General features: G+C 35.2%; 1 protein-coding gene across 1 annotated transcript; it reads right to left on the reverse strand.

Annotated features, from left to right (window-relative positions):
* Window positions 1-4046: 4046 nt before the first annotated feature.
* LOC119796315 (dynein light chain 4, axonemal) lies at window positions 4047-8931 on the reverse strand. The gene is made up of 4 exons (XM_038304814.1): window positions 8791-8931; window positions 8280-8355; window positions 5177-5260; window positions 4047-5061 (listed from the first exon to the last, which is right to left on the reverse strand). Exons 2-4 carry the CDS (start codon window positions 8349-8351, stop codon window positions 4897-4899), a joined length of 321 nt encoding a protein of 106 aa, XP_038160742.1. The 5' UTR covers window positions 8352-8355; window positions 8791-8931; the 3' UTR covers window positions 4047-4896.
* Between the last annotated feature and the right edge of the window lie 9948 nt (window positions 8932-18879).

Consider the following 18879-nt stretch of genomic DNA (forward strand, 5'->3'; position numbering starts at 1 on the left):
AAGACAAAATTTTAATAGCAAAAATATGAAATATTTAGTCATATGTTGTTGTTTGATGCTGTAATTATGTGAAAGTCAAATTTGTGTTTATTTCCTTTATGGTTACTTTTCTTTATTTGAACGTTTTAATCTTTTTCGTATCAAATCATATGCAGTAATATATTTTCTTCTGTCTTTAAGTCTTATTCTGTGCATATAGTTTCATGCAAAGGATCATTAGTTGTGTTCAGACTCCACAGTAGTTCATCCTGTTTATATTAACTGAGCCTTTGACTGGAAGTAGCCATCAGTAGGTACATATACAGAGGATGTGTAAAGTTTTCTACAGCACACATCCTGTTTTCTTTTTGTTCGTTTGCTTTTTATGTGGAAAAAGAAAAATGGTGCATTTGCTGGTTTTTGTTCTGCCGGTTTTATTTCTTCTCTTGCCTTTTTTATGTGTCCCCTTCAGCTAACACCATGTGGTGACCTTCTCTGATTAAGAATAAAAAAGGTTGCAACAGAAGGGAAGATTTTTGACTCCTTTGCAGAACAGATTAGAAGAGGCATATTGGTAAAGGCTTCACTTAAACTCTGCATGCTGGACAGGAAAGGAGAAATAAAATCATGTACAGCAATCTGAATCAAAACATGTTTTAATATTTCTACCTATAAAATAATTTTAATTCTTAGTTTGTAGATTATTTTAAATCAAAGTTAAGTTGCTGAGTCCTTTAGCTGGCTCAAAGGAGATGTTTCCATGGCAACATTAGTTACCAGTCAACAATGTGAAATAAAAATAATTTTGGACAATTAATTAAAGTAACTGATATAAGGTTTTTCAATTAGTAAATTGGCTAAATTATCCAGCTCAGTGTCTACCTATCTAAATTTTACTAGGAAGGTAGAGGATGATCTGGAAAAAAAAGAAAAATCTACTAGGAAAAGTTGAATACAAATTCACCCATTTATTTGCCTTTATGGTACATTAAATGAAATAAAAATAAACAGCAAAGAGGATGTGTGGATTAGTGGTGAAAAAGCATCCTGCACACCCAGAGCAGAATCCACATCTTGCAGCATTTCCTTCTGGTTGAAATGTGTCTGTTACTTCAATGAAGGCCCCAAAGAGCCTCTTTCAGAAAGATTTGTCTTTCTCCCCCCTCACACTGGGGAAACGCTTTCAAACCAAACAAACTGAGTGTTTTGTGCAACTTGCTGGCTCTCTGCTTAAATATTTAACCATGTTGAGCTGAAACAAGGAGAGGGATGGGTTTATGTAAAAAGTGTTTGAGGTTAATAATGCATTAGGTCGCTCCTGTGATAGAAGCTGGCTTCCTGACACACCACTGCCCACCAGATTAGTATTAGACTGCTACAGAGATTGCTGAATTTAGGCCTCTTGCCATAATATAGGTCAACCAAATAAATCCAGGTGAAAGCTATCAGTCTATTATGCTAACATCAATCCCACTGTATCTCTGTCAAAACCCTTTCAGTCATTACACTTGGATATTTGCATGCAGATGTAGGTCATCCATTCTCAGACGAGGGCTGCTTGTCAACATCCAAAATCCGGTTAACTAACGAGTTTTGTTGTTTTTGCTCTAGATCAGGGGTCTTCAACATTTTCCAGGCCAATGACCCCCAAACTGATGGCGAGGTGGAGCAGGGACCCCCTAATTATACATATTGTATAAAATTGTGTTATGTCAAACTGGTCCTACAGTCACTATATTACAGATGGAGTCATGTTTCGAAAGTAATTTCGGCCTGGGATTATTAAAGTATTTCTGATTCTATTCCTTGATGGGACTGGTGTTGTGAATGAAACGGTGCCCAGTTTAAAAGAGCTCCTGTGTGTTGCTGAATGTGTGCATTGATGACTGAAAGACATCTCCAGACTCTGGACACCATAAGGAGAAAGCTTATTCTAGCTGCTTGCCTTTAATGTCTCTTTTTTTAGTCATAAACTCATGACTAGTGTGGGTTAGATCTATTTTTCAATGTCATTTTAATCCACACATTAAATTCAATTATATTTAAGAAGCATTTTGACATTTTAGAAAAAGCATTTTATAACCCTAAATCTCTTTTTTGCCCAACTAACAAGATAGTCTAAATGATTTCATTTAGCATTAACGAATTAATTGTGTAAATGAATAAACAAGCTACTACGTGTAACAAGTAAAAAACAAAGAATAAAGTCTGTTGACCTATCCCGGTGCTTTGTGCCTTGTGTGGGTGCTAACCATGGTTGCGAGGTCTTTGAGAGCCAGAGGCTGTTTTGTAGATCAAAAAGAGCAAAAGGTTTACAATTTCCATCTGAACTAATGAGAAACTACTTTTATCAGCATGTATATTTGTGTTCAGACGCCAATCATACGACTATATAAAATCCAGATTATCCAACTTCCTTCATAACTTACCTCATCACTTGTGTGATTTAATCCTTTCTAACTACTTTTAAAATGATGCCATAAGAGGTTAAGAGGTCAGGCCTGCAGTTTCCTACAAACCATGTAGGAAACCTACTGTAGGACACATGTGACAGAGTGCTCTGGCCAGATAAGACCTTCTTGGCCATAATGCAAAAAGCTATGTGTGGCAAAAAAAAACTTCACTGTGATTAAAACATCCCATATTGAAACATGGAGGCGGCAGCATAATGCTGGAGGGGTGCTTTCTTCCTGCAGAGGCAGGGAAGTTGGAACTGAGCTGATGGATCTACAGTAGAAGAGAGAAAATCCTGTAGAAAATATTGTGAGGCAGCATAAGAGTGAGGTGTGGCATACATGTTCACCTCCTAGTAGACTAATAAACCTACAGCCAGGGTTACATTAATATGATTTAGATTCTATATTCATGTGTTAGAATAGCCTTTCCAAAGGCCGGACCTGAATCTAGTTGAGTATAGATTGTTAAACTTCAATATTCATGTTAACAGAAGGAAATAGGCAAAAAAGATTATTCTTTCTTTATATAAACTCATAGACACACTGGGGAGACAATGGCTTCAAATATAGAGCAGAGATGTGTAGAGACCTGTGTCAGGTTTATGACCATCCTTAGAAGATGGTGATAAGATCTTACCCAACAATTATTAAATGATCAAAACCTTTCAACATATTCATAGAGTCATTTTATGGTAATGACAGTAAAACAAGGTAAAGGGAGTGAGAGCAGAGTGCAGCCTGACCGGACATGTGGTCTGTGATTTACGCACACAAACAAACTGCCACAGTGTCAACAACGGTGGCCTGTGTTCTTCTACTGCTGGGTCAAAAAGCCCTCTGATTTTCAAAGAATCTTATCAAATAGCATTTTTGTTTATAGATCCGATCATGGTGAACTCCCAGTGATCGGAGCAATAACGAAGGTGGAGCTTTTTGCCTGCAGGGAACTCTGTAATTGGTCCGGCAGCTTCATTTCGACTATCATTTTTGTAAACTTGAATTGACTAGAGAAAAATAGTTTGACATCTCAAATGCAGTGACCATGAGAGGAGCTTTAAAAACTGCTATTTTCAAATTGGTGCTGGAAATGTGTTCATTTCTCTTTTCTGCTTTCAGCAAAAACGCACATAAACCTCTAACAATAGGGAACTGAGAGAACATATACTTCTCCCACTAAAACCACAGGCGTTTATGCTTTTCCTTCAATCAGTGAAGAATTTAACAAGGACATTAAAAAACTTTTTAACCTTTTAACACAGGCCAATTTAACAAGAAAGATCTCCTTATTCACTGACATTTACTTCATACCTGACCTTATTTTTCCTGTTCATACTGTTCAGCCTTTATAACTATTTTTTCTAAAGGCCATTGAGTCTGCTCTCTGATTATTCCTGTTATTAAACCTGTTTCAAATCAAATACTGGCATAGCCATCTGTATGGAGCTCATACCTCCTTTTGAAACCCGGTATTCTAATTAACATATCACAAGCAACATATTATGTTGTGTATACACATTATATATATATACATACAGTTTTTCTCTAAAATGTAAAAAAAAAAAGTGCTTGAAATAACAAAAAATATTGCAAGAAGAAAAAAACAGGCTGAACTGTAATTTCTCCACATTTCAGTTTATTTGAAAATCAGGTACGTTCACATGTAGTGGTCCGTTGCATTGGATCATTCTAACTGGCATCAACATGAGACAATCACGCAACAATGCTTTAGTTTTATATTTTGTTTTTTCCAAGCTTTTCCACACATCGCCATCAAGGAGAAAGGTTGAGTTAAGTTTAGCGTTTGTTCGACTCAGGACACTCTGAGCCCTTGGTCGTTAGAAGACGACACTGGTCTTTTAAAAAATTCCTTTCAAGTTGCATTAAAATATGTACACATAAAAAAATCTTACAAAAGTTATTCAAAGTAGTGCCGTTGTTGAGAGAAAGACACGCGTGAAACATTTCAGACAGCATGGACGGGGATGAAGGTATAAATAAAGTCTTCACTAAACTGAGGAGAGTGACAATATTATGTTTGTAGGGGGAAAAATGTGTGTCCAGCACACACCAACATGAAAACCGCCCATTCATACACATGCACTCCCTGAAGAGAAAGGATAAAGGATTTTGGAGACCCTGGAAAGCTGTATTGTTCTGGAGAAGTGAATTTAGTTGCACATGCAAACACACAGGCATTCCAGGTGATCAAGAACAGAGCATGGCTTAATTGGAGGTTAACCACCCCATGACTCAGGAAAGCAAAGAGGCTATTTCTATCCCTACCAGACAAAGTGACAGTCACAATCCCATTTCCAAATGTATTCTATTCAAAGCCTTGTACTTCTTCTCTGCCACAGTGACAGGTAGCTTGAGTAAACTAATCCCCCACAACGCAGACAAAACCGGTGTCCAGCTGGTGTTTAGTTCCAGCATAATGAGCAGAAGGCAAGAGAAAGAGGTGCTAAGAGCACTTCCACACGCAGACGGCCAGGCTCCCACCGAAGAACATGTAGAGCAGGTTCTTCACTTCATGTGTGACCTCAAAGCCGAAGCCCTCGCCGATCACAACATGCCACGAGCTGCCAAACTTTTTATCCATGGACTCCTTAATCATCTTTGCTGCACTCTAGAAAAAAAAAAAACAGAACAAAAATAATTATAATAACAAAAAAGGTTTTCTATTACTAACAATATTGATCCGATTACAGGAATATTAGAGAACAGCAGCAGAGGGGACTCACTTCATTATTTGTTGCAAACTTCTCGCAGGCTGTTACGCACAACTCCATGGTCTCAACCCTCATTTCCTCTGGCATGTCTGTGTGCTGGAGAGAAACATGTTACTGACTGTTTTACACACACAGGAGTCAGATAAAGGCAAGAGTTACATAAATATTACATCAAACGATAGAAGATCACAGAGGAAGGGATTCATAAGTGCATCTCAATAAGTTACATCATCAAGAGGACAATTTATTTTAGGTATTCAATTAAAAAAAGATAAAGTCGTGTTACTGATCAATAGAAAAAAAAGCAGTGATATGTTTGTAGTGCTTATTTCTGTCCATTTTGACCATTATAAGTAGGGATCCAAATTATCCATTAAGGGGTTTATCTAAAATTGATTGATCAAAAAATAGTCAATTTTTTCTCTTTCCATAAAATGAGAGGCTATTTTTTTCCCCACAATATGCTGAAATTTAAAAAGGAAATTATTGTATTTCAAAAAGTTGTTTTGATCTCAGTCGTCACCTGTGTGGATTTTATGTTGTTGTTTTTTTTGTTTTTTACATGAATGGCTGAAATAATGAATAAGAAAAATATAGAGCTGCATTAAATACTGGCTGAACAAACAACATTTTTTTTTCCTATAAATGATTCAATGTATCTATAAGCCACAAAACAGGCTTTAATCAGAAGCAAACGGATTTGCTCTTGGTTTTCTAAAGACATTTTCACATCTATCACACTATCCAGTGGTTTATCAATTCTGCGGCTTGAACCAGAGCGCTCTGTGGTTGGAGCGCTGATATATTTATGCAGCATGGAGGTCCAGCACTCTATTTATTGTTAGTGATCAATCAGTCATCCATCTGGGTTTGTTGGAGTCTTTTGTTGTGTATGGGATAAGTGTAAGGCCATCTGAATCATGATGAGTGGGCTTAGCACTTCCAGGACTGAACTGTAGATGCCCGAAAGCTGAAATCCCAACCAAGTTTTATACCAGTACGTAATTGGCTTTGAAATTCCCTGGTATGTTATGTTTGGAGGAATTCCTTCAGAAGTTTTCAGAAACTCTCGAAACATATGGAATTACAATGTTTATGTCAGGAGTACTTTAGTTTGAGCGGACAGAATCACAAAGACTCCCCAATAGGTTTCAAAAGGTCTTTAGAATAAATGAGTGAAAGTCCAGGTGCCTTTGATCTAAGCATGTCACGTGGTTGCCATGACCACAGATGAACGAGAATATACACAAGGATGTTTATAAGATATAAGAAAACAGGAACCTAATAGGCTCGATGTACAGAGATATAAAACTATCACTTAAATACAGGGTCTGTCTCTATATCTGCTAACTGTGATAAAGCTTTCTGTTTTCAGTGTGATACAGCATTCAGTATAGGAAGACACTCTGCGCTGTTAGTAGCTCCTTTAAATAGGGGATTCTGGTTGCCCATACAGGAATGTTAAAACTTTGCCCTATGTAGCCTTCCTCATCTGCCATGCTTTACAAGCCCGTTTTTTCATTAATGGTACAAAGATCTTCTTTAATGCACCCCACTTTTTTTCTTCTTTTAAATAATCCCCTCTTCTCCTTCCAAGCTAGCAGAGAAGTTACTGTTGCTCCTCCATGCAGCACGGCTAAAGCGGCATTATATAGGAGACAACTTAGGTAGTTTATTAAGTGTTTATATTTACTTGTGTCCTCCTCGTCATTAAGCAGTGTTAATAATCAAAAATAGGACTCTGGATCAATTTGTGATTCTGTCCTAGCATGCCTCTCCTCCAGCATTAGTTCTCTTCCTTCACTTAAAATGAACAAGGGCACCCTCTAGAGAAATGTTTCCCAACCTTTTTTGACTTGTGTACCTCTTTGGGGCATTTTGTCTGACCATGAGTAACACCCCCATTGATGATTTTCCAAAAGTGGAACGTACAATAACAAATGATAAAATAAAGACCATTTTACTTAATCGTTTAATTTGAGCATTTAATTTTTATCATTTTTTTCTTTCCATCTCAAAATCAAATAAAAAAACAACATCAATATGTTGCCATTTCATTCACAACACCTGTCCCATCAATGAGGAATCAGAATCAGAAATACTTTAATAATCCCAGGGCAAAATTTCTTTTGTTACATGACTCCATATGTAATAGAGGGACTAGAGGACCAGTTTGATATAACACAATTTGATACAATATATATAATTAGGGGGTCCTCGCTCCATCTCACCATTAGTTTGGGGGTCCTTGGCCTGGAAAACGTTGAAGACCCTTGATCTAAAAGAGTGTTGACCAAAAAGCTTTAAATCAGATAGTCATTTATGCCCTCCACACGACGACTGCAGTGCTTAAATAACCCCAGCCCTCGTGAACCACAGGGAAAGCTAGCAGGACACTGAGTGGAAAAAGAATGGAGTCCTTTTTCAGTTAAGAAGTAAATTGTTTTTTTGTCAAGTTCTGGTTCCAGATTTAGTGATGATTTGAGGAGCCGTGTCATCTGCTGTAATGGCCCAATTTGCTTTACGAGTCAGTTGTGACGCTTGCCTCTGCCAAAAAAGCTTTATAGAGATGCTAATTTGATTGCGTAGCAGGACATGCCACCTGTCCATACTACCAAACCTTTCAATACCAGTTTAAATAGCCAAGGCTGCCATTTAACCCTTAATCCTAGTCTTACTTATAACTTCAGTAAAATCACAGGCTGATCCATGCCTCAGTGCCTCGATGGAGGAAAACATCAAAAGGAGTTCTGAGTGACAACTAATACAATTATGGTCCAATATAAACATTAACAGTAAACAGTTTAATAAGTTAATATAAGTTTGATTGATGGTACTTTTGTTCATAATTAAACTAAAAATGCGTTACTTAAGTACAAAATGCATAAGTTTGTTTTTTTTTTTCTTCCCAATGATTGTATAATGTGTATAAAAGCATATGTTGCTGACATCTAAATTTAGTCAATTTCAAAACAGAGAAGTGGGGTAATTTGGACCTTACTCGTTTAGGACAGCAGTACCTTTTCAACATCAGTAAAAAAAAAAACAAAAAAAAAAAACATATTTATATAAAATATATATTTATATAAAATGAGCAGAAGTTGTGTTTTCTTACTCTGATGAGAGGGAAGCTGTGTAGTCTCTTGTAGTCGGCCTCTTCTTTCTTTCCCTCACCAGTTCCAGCCATCCTCCTGCAATAACAGCTGTTCTGTGTATCACTACATCACGGTTTTTTATGTTTTACTATGTTTCTAAGGAGCATTTTCTAAGGAGCACATAAACTGATGCAAATCAGAAGATAGCAAAGCTAAAACATAAGCCGACTGCAAACATGTTAGCTTACAACACTGAGCTACAACCAGCTAATGACAACAAACAGTATGCTTCTGATTTAGTTATGCAAATACCAACTAATGCTTTATAAAGCCGAGCAGACTTGAACATGTCAATAGCTTTAACTTAATCAGGTTTCACTAGCTAGCTAATTACTAGCTTAGCCTACATTTAGAGCAAAGAGATGATGAAGATCTTTTCTGCCTAAAACTCATCAAACGTAAAACATGGATTGCAGTCTAATGAGCTAGCTCTTGTTTTTAGGTAGAGGGAAAAGGAAGGGGTTAACTTACGAAACGTTTGTCCGGCGAAAACTTCAGATTTTAAAGTATCACATCGGTTGTTAGGGAGACATCCTAAACAGGGTAACGGACGTTCAACAAGCCCCGCCCCTTGGAGCTCAGTCTTTTGTCTGATTGGTTAGTATTCTGTCAATCAGCTCAAAGGAAGACGTAAGCAACAGAACAACCAGGCTCGCTTGCACTTTAATTTTCTTTTTTCTTTTAATTTTCGTTGAGGAAATTATAAAATGACTATTAGTAAAACAGACTCATTGTTTAACATTGTTTTATCTAAATGTCCTTACATATTCACAAATACAATAAATACAAATTTATATATATATCAATCAATCAATTTCTTTATTTAGACACAATTATGGTCCATAAACAGACAAAAACAAGAACAATAATAAAAAGAGAAAAATATAAATATATATATATATATATATATATATATATATATATATATATATATATATATATATATATATATATATATATATATATATATATATATATATATATATATATATATATATATATATATATATATATATATATATATATATATATATATATATATATATATATAATAAAATAATCAATCACTGACATATAAACTAAAGCGCCAATGATTCCACAAACTGGAGAAGAATCTCACTGAGATATATATATATATATATTATAATATTATATATTATAATATATATATATATATATATATTGAATATAATTGCATGCAAATCAACACAAATAAAAGTTTCTGTAAGATTAGACGTATCTTAGTTTACTTTAAAGTATTCCTCCGCAGTTAAAATTATAGACTGTTTCCTTCTTTTCTGATGATCTGTAGAATCACGTAGGTTTATTATTTTTTTTGCAGTATTTATCTTAAAGGCATGTTTTAAATGAAATTTCTTTTTGTTACCATTCATGTATACAAAATGAAATAAATCTAAGTCTAAACCAAATCATAAGACCAAATCATAAAATTTAAAATTAAAGAAAACTAATCTTATCCAACTTATTTTATACATTTAGGTGTTTGTACAGTAATTAAGATTTTTTTTTTATTATTATTTTATTTGTAGGACTACCTATTCATCAAAGAGAACTGGGATCTCACTGGCGCCATGTGAGAATGTTTTTTCTTTAACATTCTTTTATCAATTTACACAAACTATGTTTATACAAACAGATAAGTATTTTTTAACAATGTGTACTCTAAAATATTTTTTTCTTTTAGTTTATATTTACCTTTCTCTTAAAGTTAGTAAGTGGTTCCTCAAGCCTGCATGTTTTGTGTAAAAGAAGCCAGTTTATAAAATTAAAATATATAAATTTGAAGGTGAAAATAAGTATAAGTATAAAATAAATTGAAAATGACAAAAGTTCTAAAAGTTTGGAAAATTGGAATTCATGATATGATTTTGAATTGAGGTTCAACAGAATTACATATTTATACAAAGATTAACAAATACAACAAGTAAACAAGCTTGATGGAGCTCCTTAATACTTTTACGGAATCAGTCCAATCAGGTGTTTTCTGTAATGTTCTCTCAGACTTCTGCACCTGTTGACAGATTTGTTGGTTCACTGTTTACAAGGTGCTTTGATTTTTGTGGAAAAGTTTGTTTTAAAGTATAATTTTTTTTAAACAAAAATTCTATATTTTATTCTACTGAATTATCTTTTTTTTTTTTATTAGTTTTAGTTTTGTGTTATTTGAATTAGTAATATGAATTTAGTCATTTTCTTTCTTTCTGCCAGCTACCTGGCTGTAAGTGGATGTAAGCTGTTTTCAGGAATGACAACAGAACATTAAAATCAAACGTAATTTTCTGGCAGGTATCGACATTTTAAGTTAATCTATGCATTAATAAACTATTTAAGTGGAGTGATCATAGCACTCACTTTTCTTTTTACATGAAACAAAAACATCCTCCTTGCCTTTTATGTAAACCTGCTGACAGTTCTGCATCGGCAGCACTGTGTCCGTCTCTTCCAGCTCCCAGATCAGCTTGTCTGATTGGTTAATGTTGCGCATTGAGCAGCAAAAGTTTACATTTTCCAACTCCAGCATAAGCTGCTTATGAAGAGCGTCATGTGCCTCAGATGCTCCAAGATGTGCTGCAGGACCTTTAAATACGCCTTGATTTACTTCAACTGTAGACTGCATAGACTGCATGCAAACCGGCTCCTATTGCTTCTCAACTCTCACTCTGTGTGGCCAGTGCTGCATCACCATGAGTAAGATTACTCTTATAGTCAGTGGTGTCCTTCTGTTGTCGTATCATAATACAGTCTGACCCACTGGTACCATTTTGCATAACACATCACATTAATAAACAGTTTAAGAAAACCACTAACCCTAACTCCGTGAGTTTTAATAGTGTAATACGTCTTATGCTAAATATTGTACTATGCTGAGCTATAGTTCAGTATAATATAAAAACAATTTTGTGAGTCATTTTGGAGTTTAATGGGCTGATCTTCAAATTTAGCCGGGCTAATCAAGTTCAGTTGTGGACTCACTAAACCAACTGCTTTTTTTTGTTTTGTTTTTTGTGAAAGTAACTTAAAAGATGTATATGCAGAACTCACTATTCTTTTGTAATTGGTTTCAAGAGTTGTTAAGAGTAACCTGGACTTAAAGGCAAAGTCCGGGCAGCAAGGAATGATCAGTGGATCATTATTTATACCTAAAACTAAAACCTTTGCATTGATTTAATGAATTTAGTTTTAAGCAGTAAAAAATACAAACAATAGTTGTCGTCGTGATCACTGAGTCCGATACCGGCCATTTTTGCCCTACACCTCACTCCTGACACCTTCCGGCAGTGACGTCACGGTGCGGTAAGCCTAGTGCCATTCTCCCCGCATTCAAATGAATTTACTCTTAATAAAAACACTTGTCATTTATTGAAGAGTATGTAATGATTTCATATTTAAAGTACTTTCAGAAGTTTGAATTCGGACCGTACTTCTCCTTTAATAAAGAACATTCTGTTTGTTCCACCTTATTTATACAGTGACAAAACAAAATATCATCAGTACCTAATAATGTCTAAGATAACAGAAAAAAACTTGTCTTTTCTTAATGATTTATTTTTTAATAACAGTATTAGTAAGTGCATCTTGAGTATACAATATATTATTAAATACCAGATCGTCGGCATGGAAAGAACATTTGTAAAATGTACTAAAAAGATGAGAGATGACAGATAAAGTCACTTACCCCCTGAATGTCTGCCTTTCTATCTCCACAGGGACATGGCTTTTCGCTTCCTTTCTCTCTTCAATGTGGACTGGAAGGATGATAACATCAAAAAGTCTGTACCACAGGTGTAGGCATGTTGTGACTATCGAATACGGCTAGGCTCATCAGGAATCTATCCCCTGGTCATCTTTGTCAGCAGTATGGTGTGTACTTCAAATGTCTGCAGGTCACAGCAGGAAATGTTGCTGTAAAACCTTCATATAAAAAACACGACTCAAAAAAATCCCGGCAGTTCTTCCGTGAAAAGCAGTCATTCAAGTCTGCCTTGTTTATCTTCACAAACCAGTTCCATTTTTCGGGTTACAGCTCAGACGATTAATCATAAAGGAGAAATTTTCATCAGCTGATTTCCTGATGTGACAGCAGGTAGGTTCGAAGCAGGCTTTGGTAACTGATTTGTTAGGCTAATAGATATTTTTAACTAAATGCCTAAACAAATAGAAACACAGACCAAGTTATGTCTGTAAAAGAAAAGAACACTGATCTGATCAATACAAATTATTCCAATTCTTAAATGATCTATTTAGTCAAATTACATGCAGTTCTATTCAGTTTGAATTATGATGTGTTACAGGCAAACAGGTTGACCACAAAACACCAGTTGTTAAACAGGTTTGGAAGGTCAACCTGACAGTATGGAGTTAACAATTCTGCAACAGTTTTTCTCACCATGAACTGGCATTTAGCAGCAGTAAAAACAATACTCTGTTAAGAGAAAGAAACTTCAACAGAACCAGGCTTTGTGGGAGAAGCTATGAGGCTCAATGGGGTTCAGGGGTGGAGAAGGAAAAAACAGACCCTGATAAACATTGCAAAAATATGTGGTGCAAATAAATTCAAATCAATAAATGGAGTTCAGCTGGATGTGATTTAGCCTAAGTATAAATGCAACTGATCTATGAAGGCCTCAAAGGTTTGCCAGGGAACGTTAGTGGAAAAAACAGCACAATGACGACGAAGAAACGGAAAAAAACAATAGGTATGAATGCTGACAAAGTAATCTTCTGAGTTCTTTGTCTTTTATTTTTATGGAGTTATATCAGTACAAGAACTTTGTTTATTTGGAGTGTTTTATTTGGTCCATAGTTTTAACTAGCTTGTTGTTAATTATTCATTTTCATCATAGCCACTCCTAATCCCCTGATACCTGCATTGAAGGTCATTCTCCACTCTCTCCTCGGTACACAAATTCATTTTTCTTCCATATTCCGGTCTCCTGTTTTAAGTTTTCTGTTTACATAATTAAAACATAGTTATTTCAACTTGCGTGCTACATTTTGCATACTCTGTACCTTTAAAACATTAAAGAGGCTGACATAAATATATCTATTTATATATATATTTATATATATATATCTATATATATATATATATATATATATAGATATACATATATATCTATATCTATATATATCTATATATATAGATATATATATATATATACGGTATATATATATATATATATATATATATATATATATATATATATATATATATATATATATATATATATATATATATATATATATATATATTTAGAACATGATCTTAGAATAGATTTGATCTTTTTAAACTTCAAATATTTAGTATAGTGTGCTTCTGACTTTAAAGATGGTGAGGGTGAACGCCATGAATATTTTGAAATACTATCCAGACCTTCAATAAGAAGATTTCTAATATGTTTATGGAAAATTCAGCAGGAAGTCAAAAGATGAGGAACGTTCACCACAAAAACAGACAGCAAAATTCTATAAGAACCCCCCATTATTCTAAAAGGTCAATGTTATATGAAACTAAAGAGTCAGTGAAAAAGAAAACCATCGTGCTCTGGGACCAGAAGGGTCTGGGAAAACGTAAACGGAGAGAGTAAAGTAAAAATGGAATTTCAAAAAGAATTTGAAAATGCAACTTGAAAAACAAAATGGAAATGTAATGAAGAATAACCTTTTTAAAAGTGTGATTAGGAAAGGTATTTGTAATCAGATTTATGAATTTTGGTTTTAAAATCTCCATTTAGAAATAGGGTTTGGCAATAAATTTTTTAATTCCATCATTCACAAGTCCGGTTTAATAATTAATCTAAAATGTGCAATTAGAAAATCCTTTTCAATTTAAATTGGATGATTGCATAAATGCTTATTTGGAAAATGCTCTCTACAGTAAGTCCCCCATAATGTTAGTCCTATTTAAAAGTGTATGTCACTATAAACTTGTCATAGTCTTGGTTCTGTTATGTTTTCTTTTTTGTATTCTGTTTTACCTTGTTCCATTTTTTCTAGTTTTTGTGGTTTCATTCTTATTTTGTTATGTTTTCTGGTTATTTTCAATTCTCAGGATTTTATTTGTTGCCCTCTTGCTCTCCTTAGTTCTCCTTTTTTCCCTTTGCTCCCTTCTTGTATTTGCTCTCCTCACACCTGCTTCCAATCTGCTCGTTAGCTCTCCCCTTGTTTCAGTCTCCCATAAATACTCTCTCTGTGCAATTCTTCAGTGCTGGTTCCTCGTCAATCTTCCTCCAACTCCGTCTCTCTGAGCCTTCCACCTTGCGATAGTTATTCCCCCTGATGTCTCCATGGTTTTTGGTTCGCTTTGACTTGTTTTCTTGTTTGATTTTTGGATTTTTGGACACCTGGTTTCCTGTTAGTTTGGACTTTATTTTCTTTTTGGATTACCTGCCTTTGTTTTCAGTGAACCTTCATTTAATCACCTAGAAATTCACCTCTGCCTTCCTGTCTCTGCTTTTGGGTCAACAATCCATAACCAAATCCTGACAAAACTTGTATGTTAAACAGACACAATCCAGAACTTTTTCAGGAGGATTTCAAAGAGACCGTCATGTGCTGATTTGTAATAGAGACTGACATTTTTTCGGGAATCCCATGGGTCACGGGATTCCCGTGGGATTCCCGTGGGATGGGAGTCAGTATTAGTAACGATCACGGGATTGGGACGGTACAGGATTAAACATTAACGGGAGCAGGCGGGAGCAAACCAATAGTAACTTCCGCTCCGAGTCTTTCACCCGCGCTCAAAAACAACAAGAATGGGAGTGGTGCAGGAGCGGGAGTCATTCTGAATGGGAGCGGGATGGGAGTGGGAGTAATTTCACCAGGAGTGGGACGGGACAGGATTAAAATTTCTACTTTGGCCCGGGATCGGGACGGGACACCATTTTTTTCTGTGGGAGTGGGATGGGACAGGAGTGAAAATCCACTCCCGTGTCAGTCTCTAATTTGTAATGATGTCACTTTAAAAAGAAGTAAAGACAAAACATCCACATAAACCAATTTTTAAAAATTAAATGTATTTCTTTTGTTTTTTATACATAACTGTATTCAAATTACATGGATGTGGCTCAACAGTAGGTTTCACAGCCTTGAGCTGAGGTGTTTAGCCACAAAAAAATCCATCTGTTATCCCTGTAGTCAGGAGGAAGCTTCAACTTATTATGCCCCATTTAAATGCTGCTGGCAATTCGAAATAAAACACAGAATGAGGAATATTCACAGCATAAATTAATATTTAAGCCAGTAAAGCTGGGTGGGCTGACACTTTATCATAAACTACCTCCCTCGGAGAGGTAATGAAGGTAGGCTGTATCTATAATTCAGCAGCAGAGGAAGCAGATTGTTGGGAGAGGGAGAGGAAGACCCCATGTGACTCTGCTAACAAGCTGTGACAAAGGCGATATAAACAGAAGATTGAGCCAAGAATAAAAAAAAAATTGCTGTGAAGGAAACAAAATATCTTCTGGCTGATTATCTAACTGTGTGACTGGCTAATGACTGTCAGTGACTGTACTCCAAAGGTTAAATGAGATATTAAAACTACATGCAACCTTATTTAGTTTACCAAGAGCATGAATGATAGCAAAACATACACTTAGTGTATTTATTTGAAAGTTTTTAATTAGCTCTTAAAGACAGGAGGAAATGACATCAGTATAGTTATATTGTGTTATTATCAGTGGGAGGTTACATCTCAGCTAACAAGAAATGTGTGGGTAGATCAGCAGTCACGAATCAGCATGGCCCCTGTTAAAGGCATGAGTAACGGCTTATGTCTACTTCCAAGACCAGACTTTCTGGGGTGTCTCTGCTGAGCAATCCCACCATCTCACACATGTGTTATCACAGCCATCTTGATTGTAAAAATGCTGTTTATGTAATCTGAACACAATATAATAAAATTATTAATTACACCCATCTGTGTTGAAGCCTGTGGGGACATCTGGATTACACTATGTCCTGCTGTTTTATATCAGCGACACTCCAAATGGTCTTATGATTGACAGAGCAGATGAAACGTCACAAAGTTTATTTAAGATCAGTGATTCTCATGTTGCTGGACCAGTGCTGAGCTGAATGGATAAAACGTTTTCACAGTTTATTCAAGAGAGGTTCAGACTCTTGAGTTGCAAAGTTTGGCTTCACACCTTTAATTCTTTGTGCTTAAGAAAGAAATAAGATATCTCACCTTATGTTTTATTTTTCCTATTGTCAGAGGCAGTACAATAGTACCCATTCAAAACTTCCCTATTTTCCTTGATGGGTCCTTGGCTGGTCCCCTACAATTCCTTTTTAAAGATCAATCTGTTTACTAAAATATTCTTTCTGTCATAAATTGTTGACTTTAAGATCTAAAGAGAAATGTTATCTCCTGGTCTCCTGTGATTCAGTGAAATGGTGGAGTCAGGGTGAAAAAATATGCAAGAGGGGGTCACTCCAAGTTGGGGATATTGCTGGGAGTTGTAGGGAAGTGGGCTGCCATTCGGCTGGCATTTGGTTGAATGGCTGCTGCTGTATATAAAGCCAGACAGTTTCCGCCATTAAAAAAGCTATCTCAAAACAACATTACATGCTTCTTATTTATTATCATTATCTTATTTTTATTTGGGGAGGACAGAGGGCGGTAAGGCTACTTAAGGGGTCGACAATCTATGATAATTCATTTGTTTCTCAATCATTTGCAATTGGAATTTCTATAACATTAAATATGTTGAAGTACATGTTTGGTACAGAATGGATCACATTTGTGTATGTAATTTGTTAACTATAAACAATGAAACAAAAATAAATCTAAAACCAAACTCGGCATATGCCAGGGTAGGGGTTTATGCATGGGTGACTGAATATATGGAAAATAGAAGCAAATTAAAGGTTATACAAGAAAAGGTATTTTACCATTTAATCATATAAACCAGTGCTGATTTTTTTTAGATTTTAATAAATTTAATAATAAAGCATATTTATTGCAGCTGTTAGTTTTTTTTTAGCTGATTAATAGTTTAAGGCCAACATCCCTTCTTTTCCTTTACAAAATGGACCAGAATGATGTTTTTTTCTGCTTACAAAAAGTAACTAAGTGACTTTTAGATAAAGGAAAATTTGGTTTAAATCATTTTGATATTTACTTGTTTTTTTTGCACTCTTTCCACCGCCACACAGCACGTACTGTAAAAGTGTGATGGGATTTTATCCCATAAGTCAAGTTTTAGATACTATTAGTTCATACATTATATCTACGTTAGGCAAAGATATATATCTTTTTTTTTTTTTTTTACAGGGTCCTGTCTGGCAAGGTGGCAATAAGAATAATAGGCAAAGATATTAGAAACAAAGTATATTTTTGTTTGGATCTTAATTAGAAATTTGTAAAATATAATAAGTTATACAGAATTGATTTGTAAATTCAGAATTTTTTGCCATTTCAGTCACTGAAATCCTAATTTAGTGCATTCAATTTTAAATTGAATGATAATAGGCATAATTTCACCAACAGCTTTACTTTGGTAACAGATGGTGTCTAAGAATTATAACTAGATATAACTGAAGAAGCTGTTAGCTATGAATTCAACATCAGATAGCCTGACATGGTCATATGGTTTTCATTATAAATTAATATATTAAGTAATGGATAAGGATGACAAGGATAAAAATAATCAGCTTTATTGGTTACATTACGATGAAATGTGACCTCTGCCCACTGCTCTAGAGGGAGCAGCTTAAAGCGCCAGGAAGTAATCTGGGGGTTCTGTTCAGTGACCCAGAGCGACAGGCTGTGTTCTGAAAACACAGCCTGTCGCTGTGAAAAAATCTGCAGAAATGTGTCAAATATTTTTTGGGATGCTTTTAGATGAAATACCCCAGTGTGAAGTAAGTGAGGAATAGTTGACAAACTCAGACACAACAGGAGGCAGCAGGATAGAGCATCTCAAAAAGCATCTCTTCTGTTTATTTGCTTGTCTCTTTCTGTTAGATAAAAGCATGAGGTTTCATTTGTTAGATGACTACAGATTCTGTTGCACCGTGACATCAGATTTCTTTTTGACAGGAGAATCAATCCGCCATTACAAGTTTGTAATTTTCAGATATGTGAAATCTGTGAACATTTTCATTATAGATGTTTTGTTGTTTTTTTTTACAAACAGCAAACACTCATGCAGACATACTTATTTAATCTGGTTTACATTCAACACTATTGTCGTTTTGTCAAACACATCATAATGCTTGTGTCTGCTAAGCAGCTTGGGAAACAGTGTGTTTATTTTAGAAGTCAAAAGACACATCTGCACTAAGCAGCAGCAAATTTTAATTTCCCACCTCAACTGTGGGAAAGTGAAGTATAGGACAGGCTAACGGCAGAGCAGACTAGAACAGAGCAACATGACCCATAGGACACTACACTGGCACATCAAGTTGTGCTTTATAGAAAACTTAAAATCACAGTTACTCAACAAAAACATACAGAGTAAAAAAAAAAAAACAGAGTGAAAAGTCAATAATAGCACAAGAGCATCTTAGGTTTAATTTGAAGCGTACACA

Source organism: Cyprinodon tularosa, unplaced genomic scaffold (assembly GCF_016077235.1).
Source record: "Cyprinodon tularosa strain WSP-4 unplaced genomic scaffold, ASM1607723v1 ctg542, whole genome shotgun sequence".
NCBI lineage: Eukaryota > Metazoa > Chordata > Actinopteri > Cyprinodontiformes > Cyprinodontidae > Cyprinodon > Cyprinodon tularosa.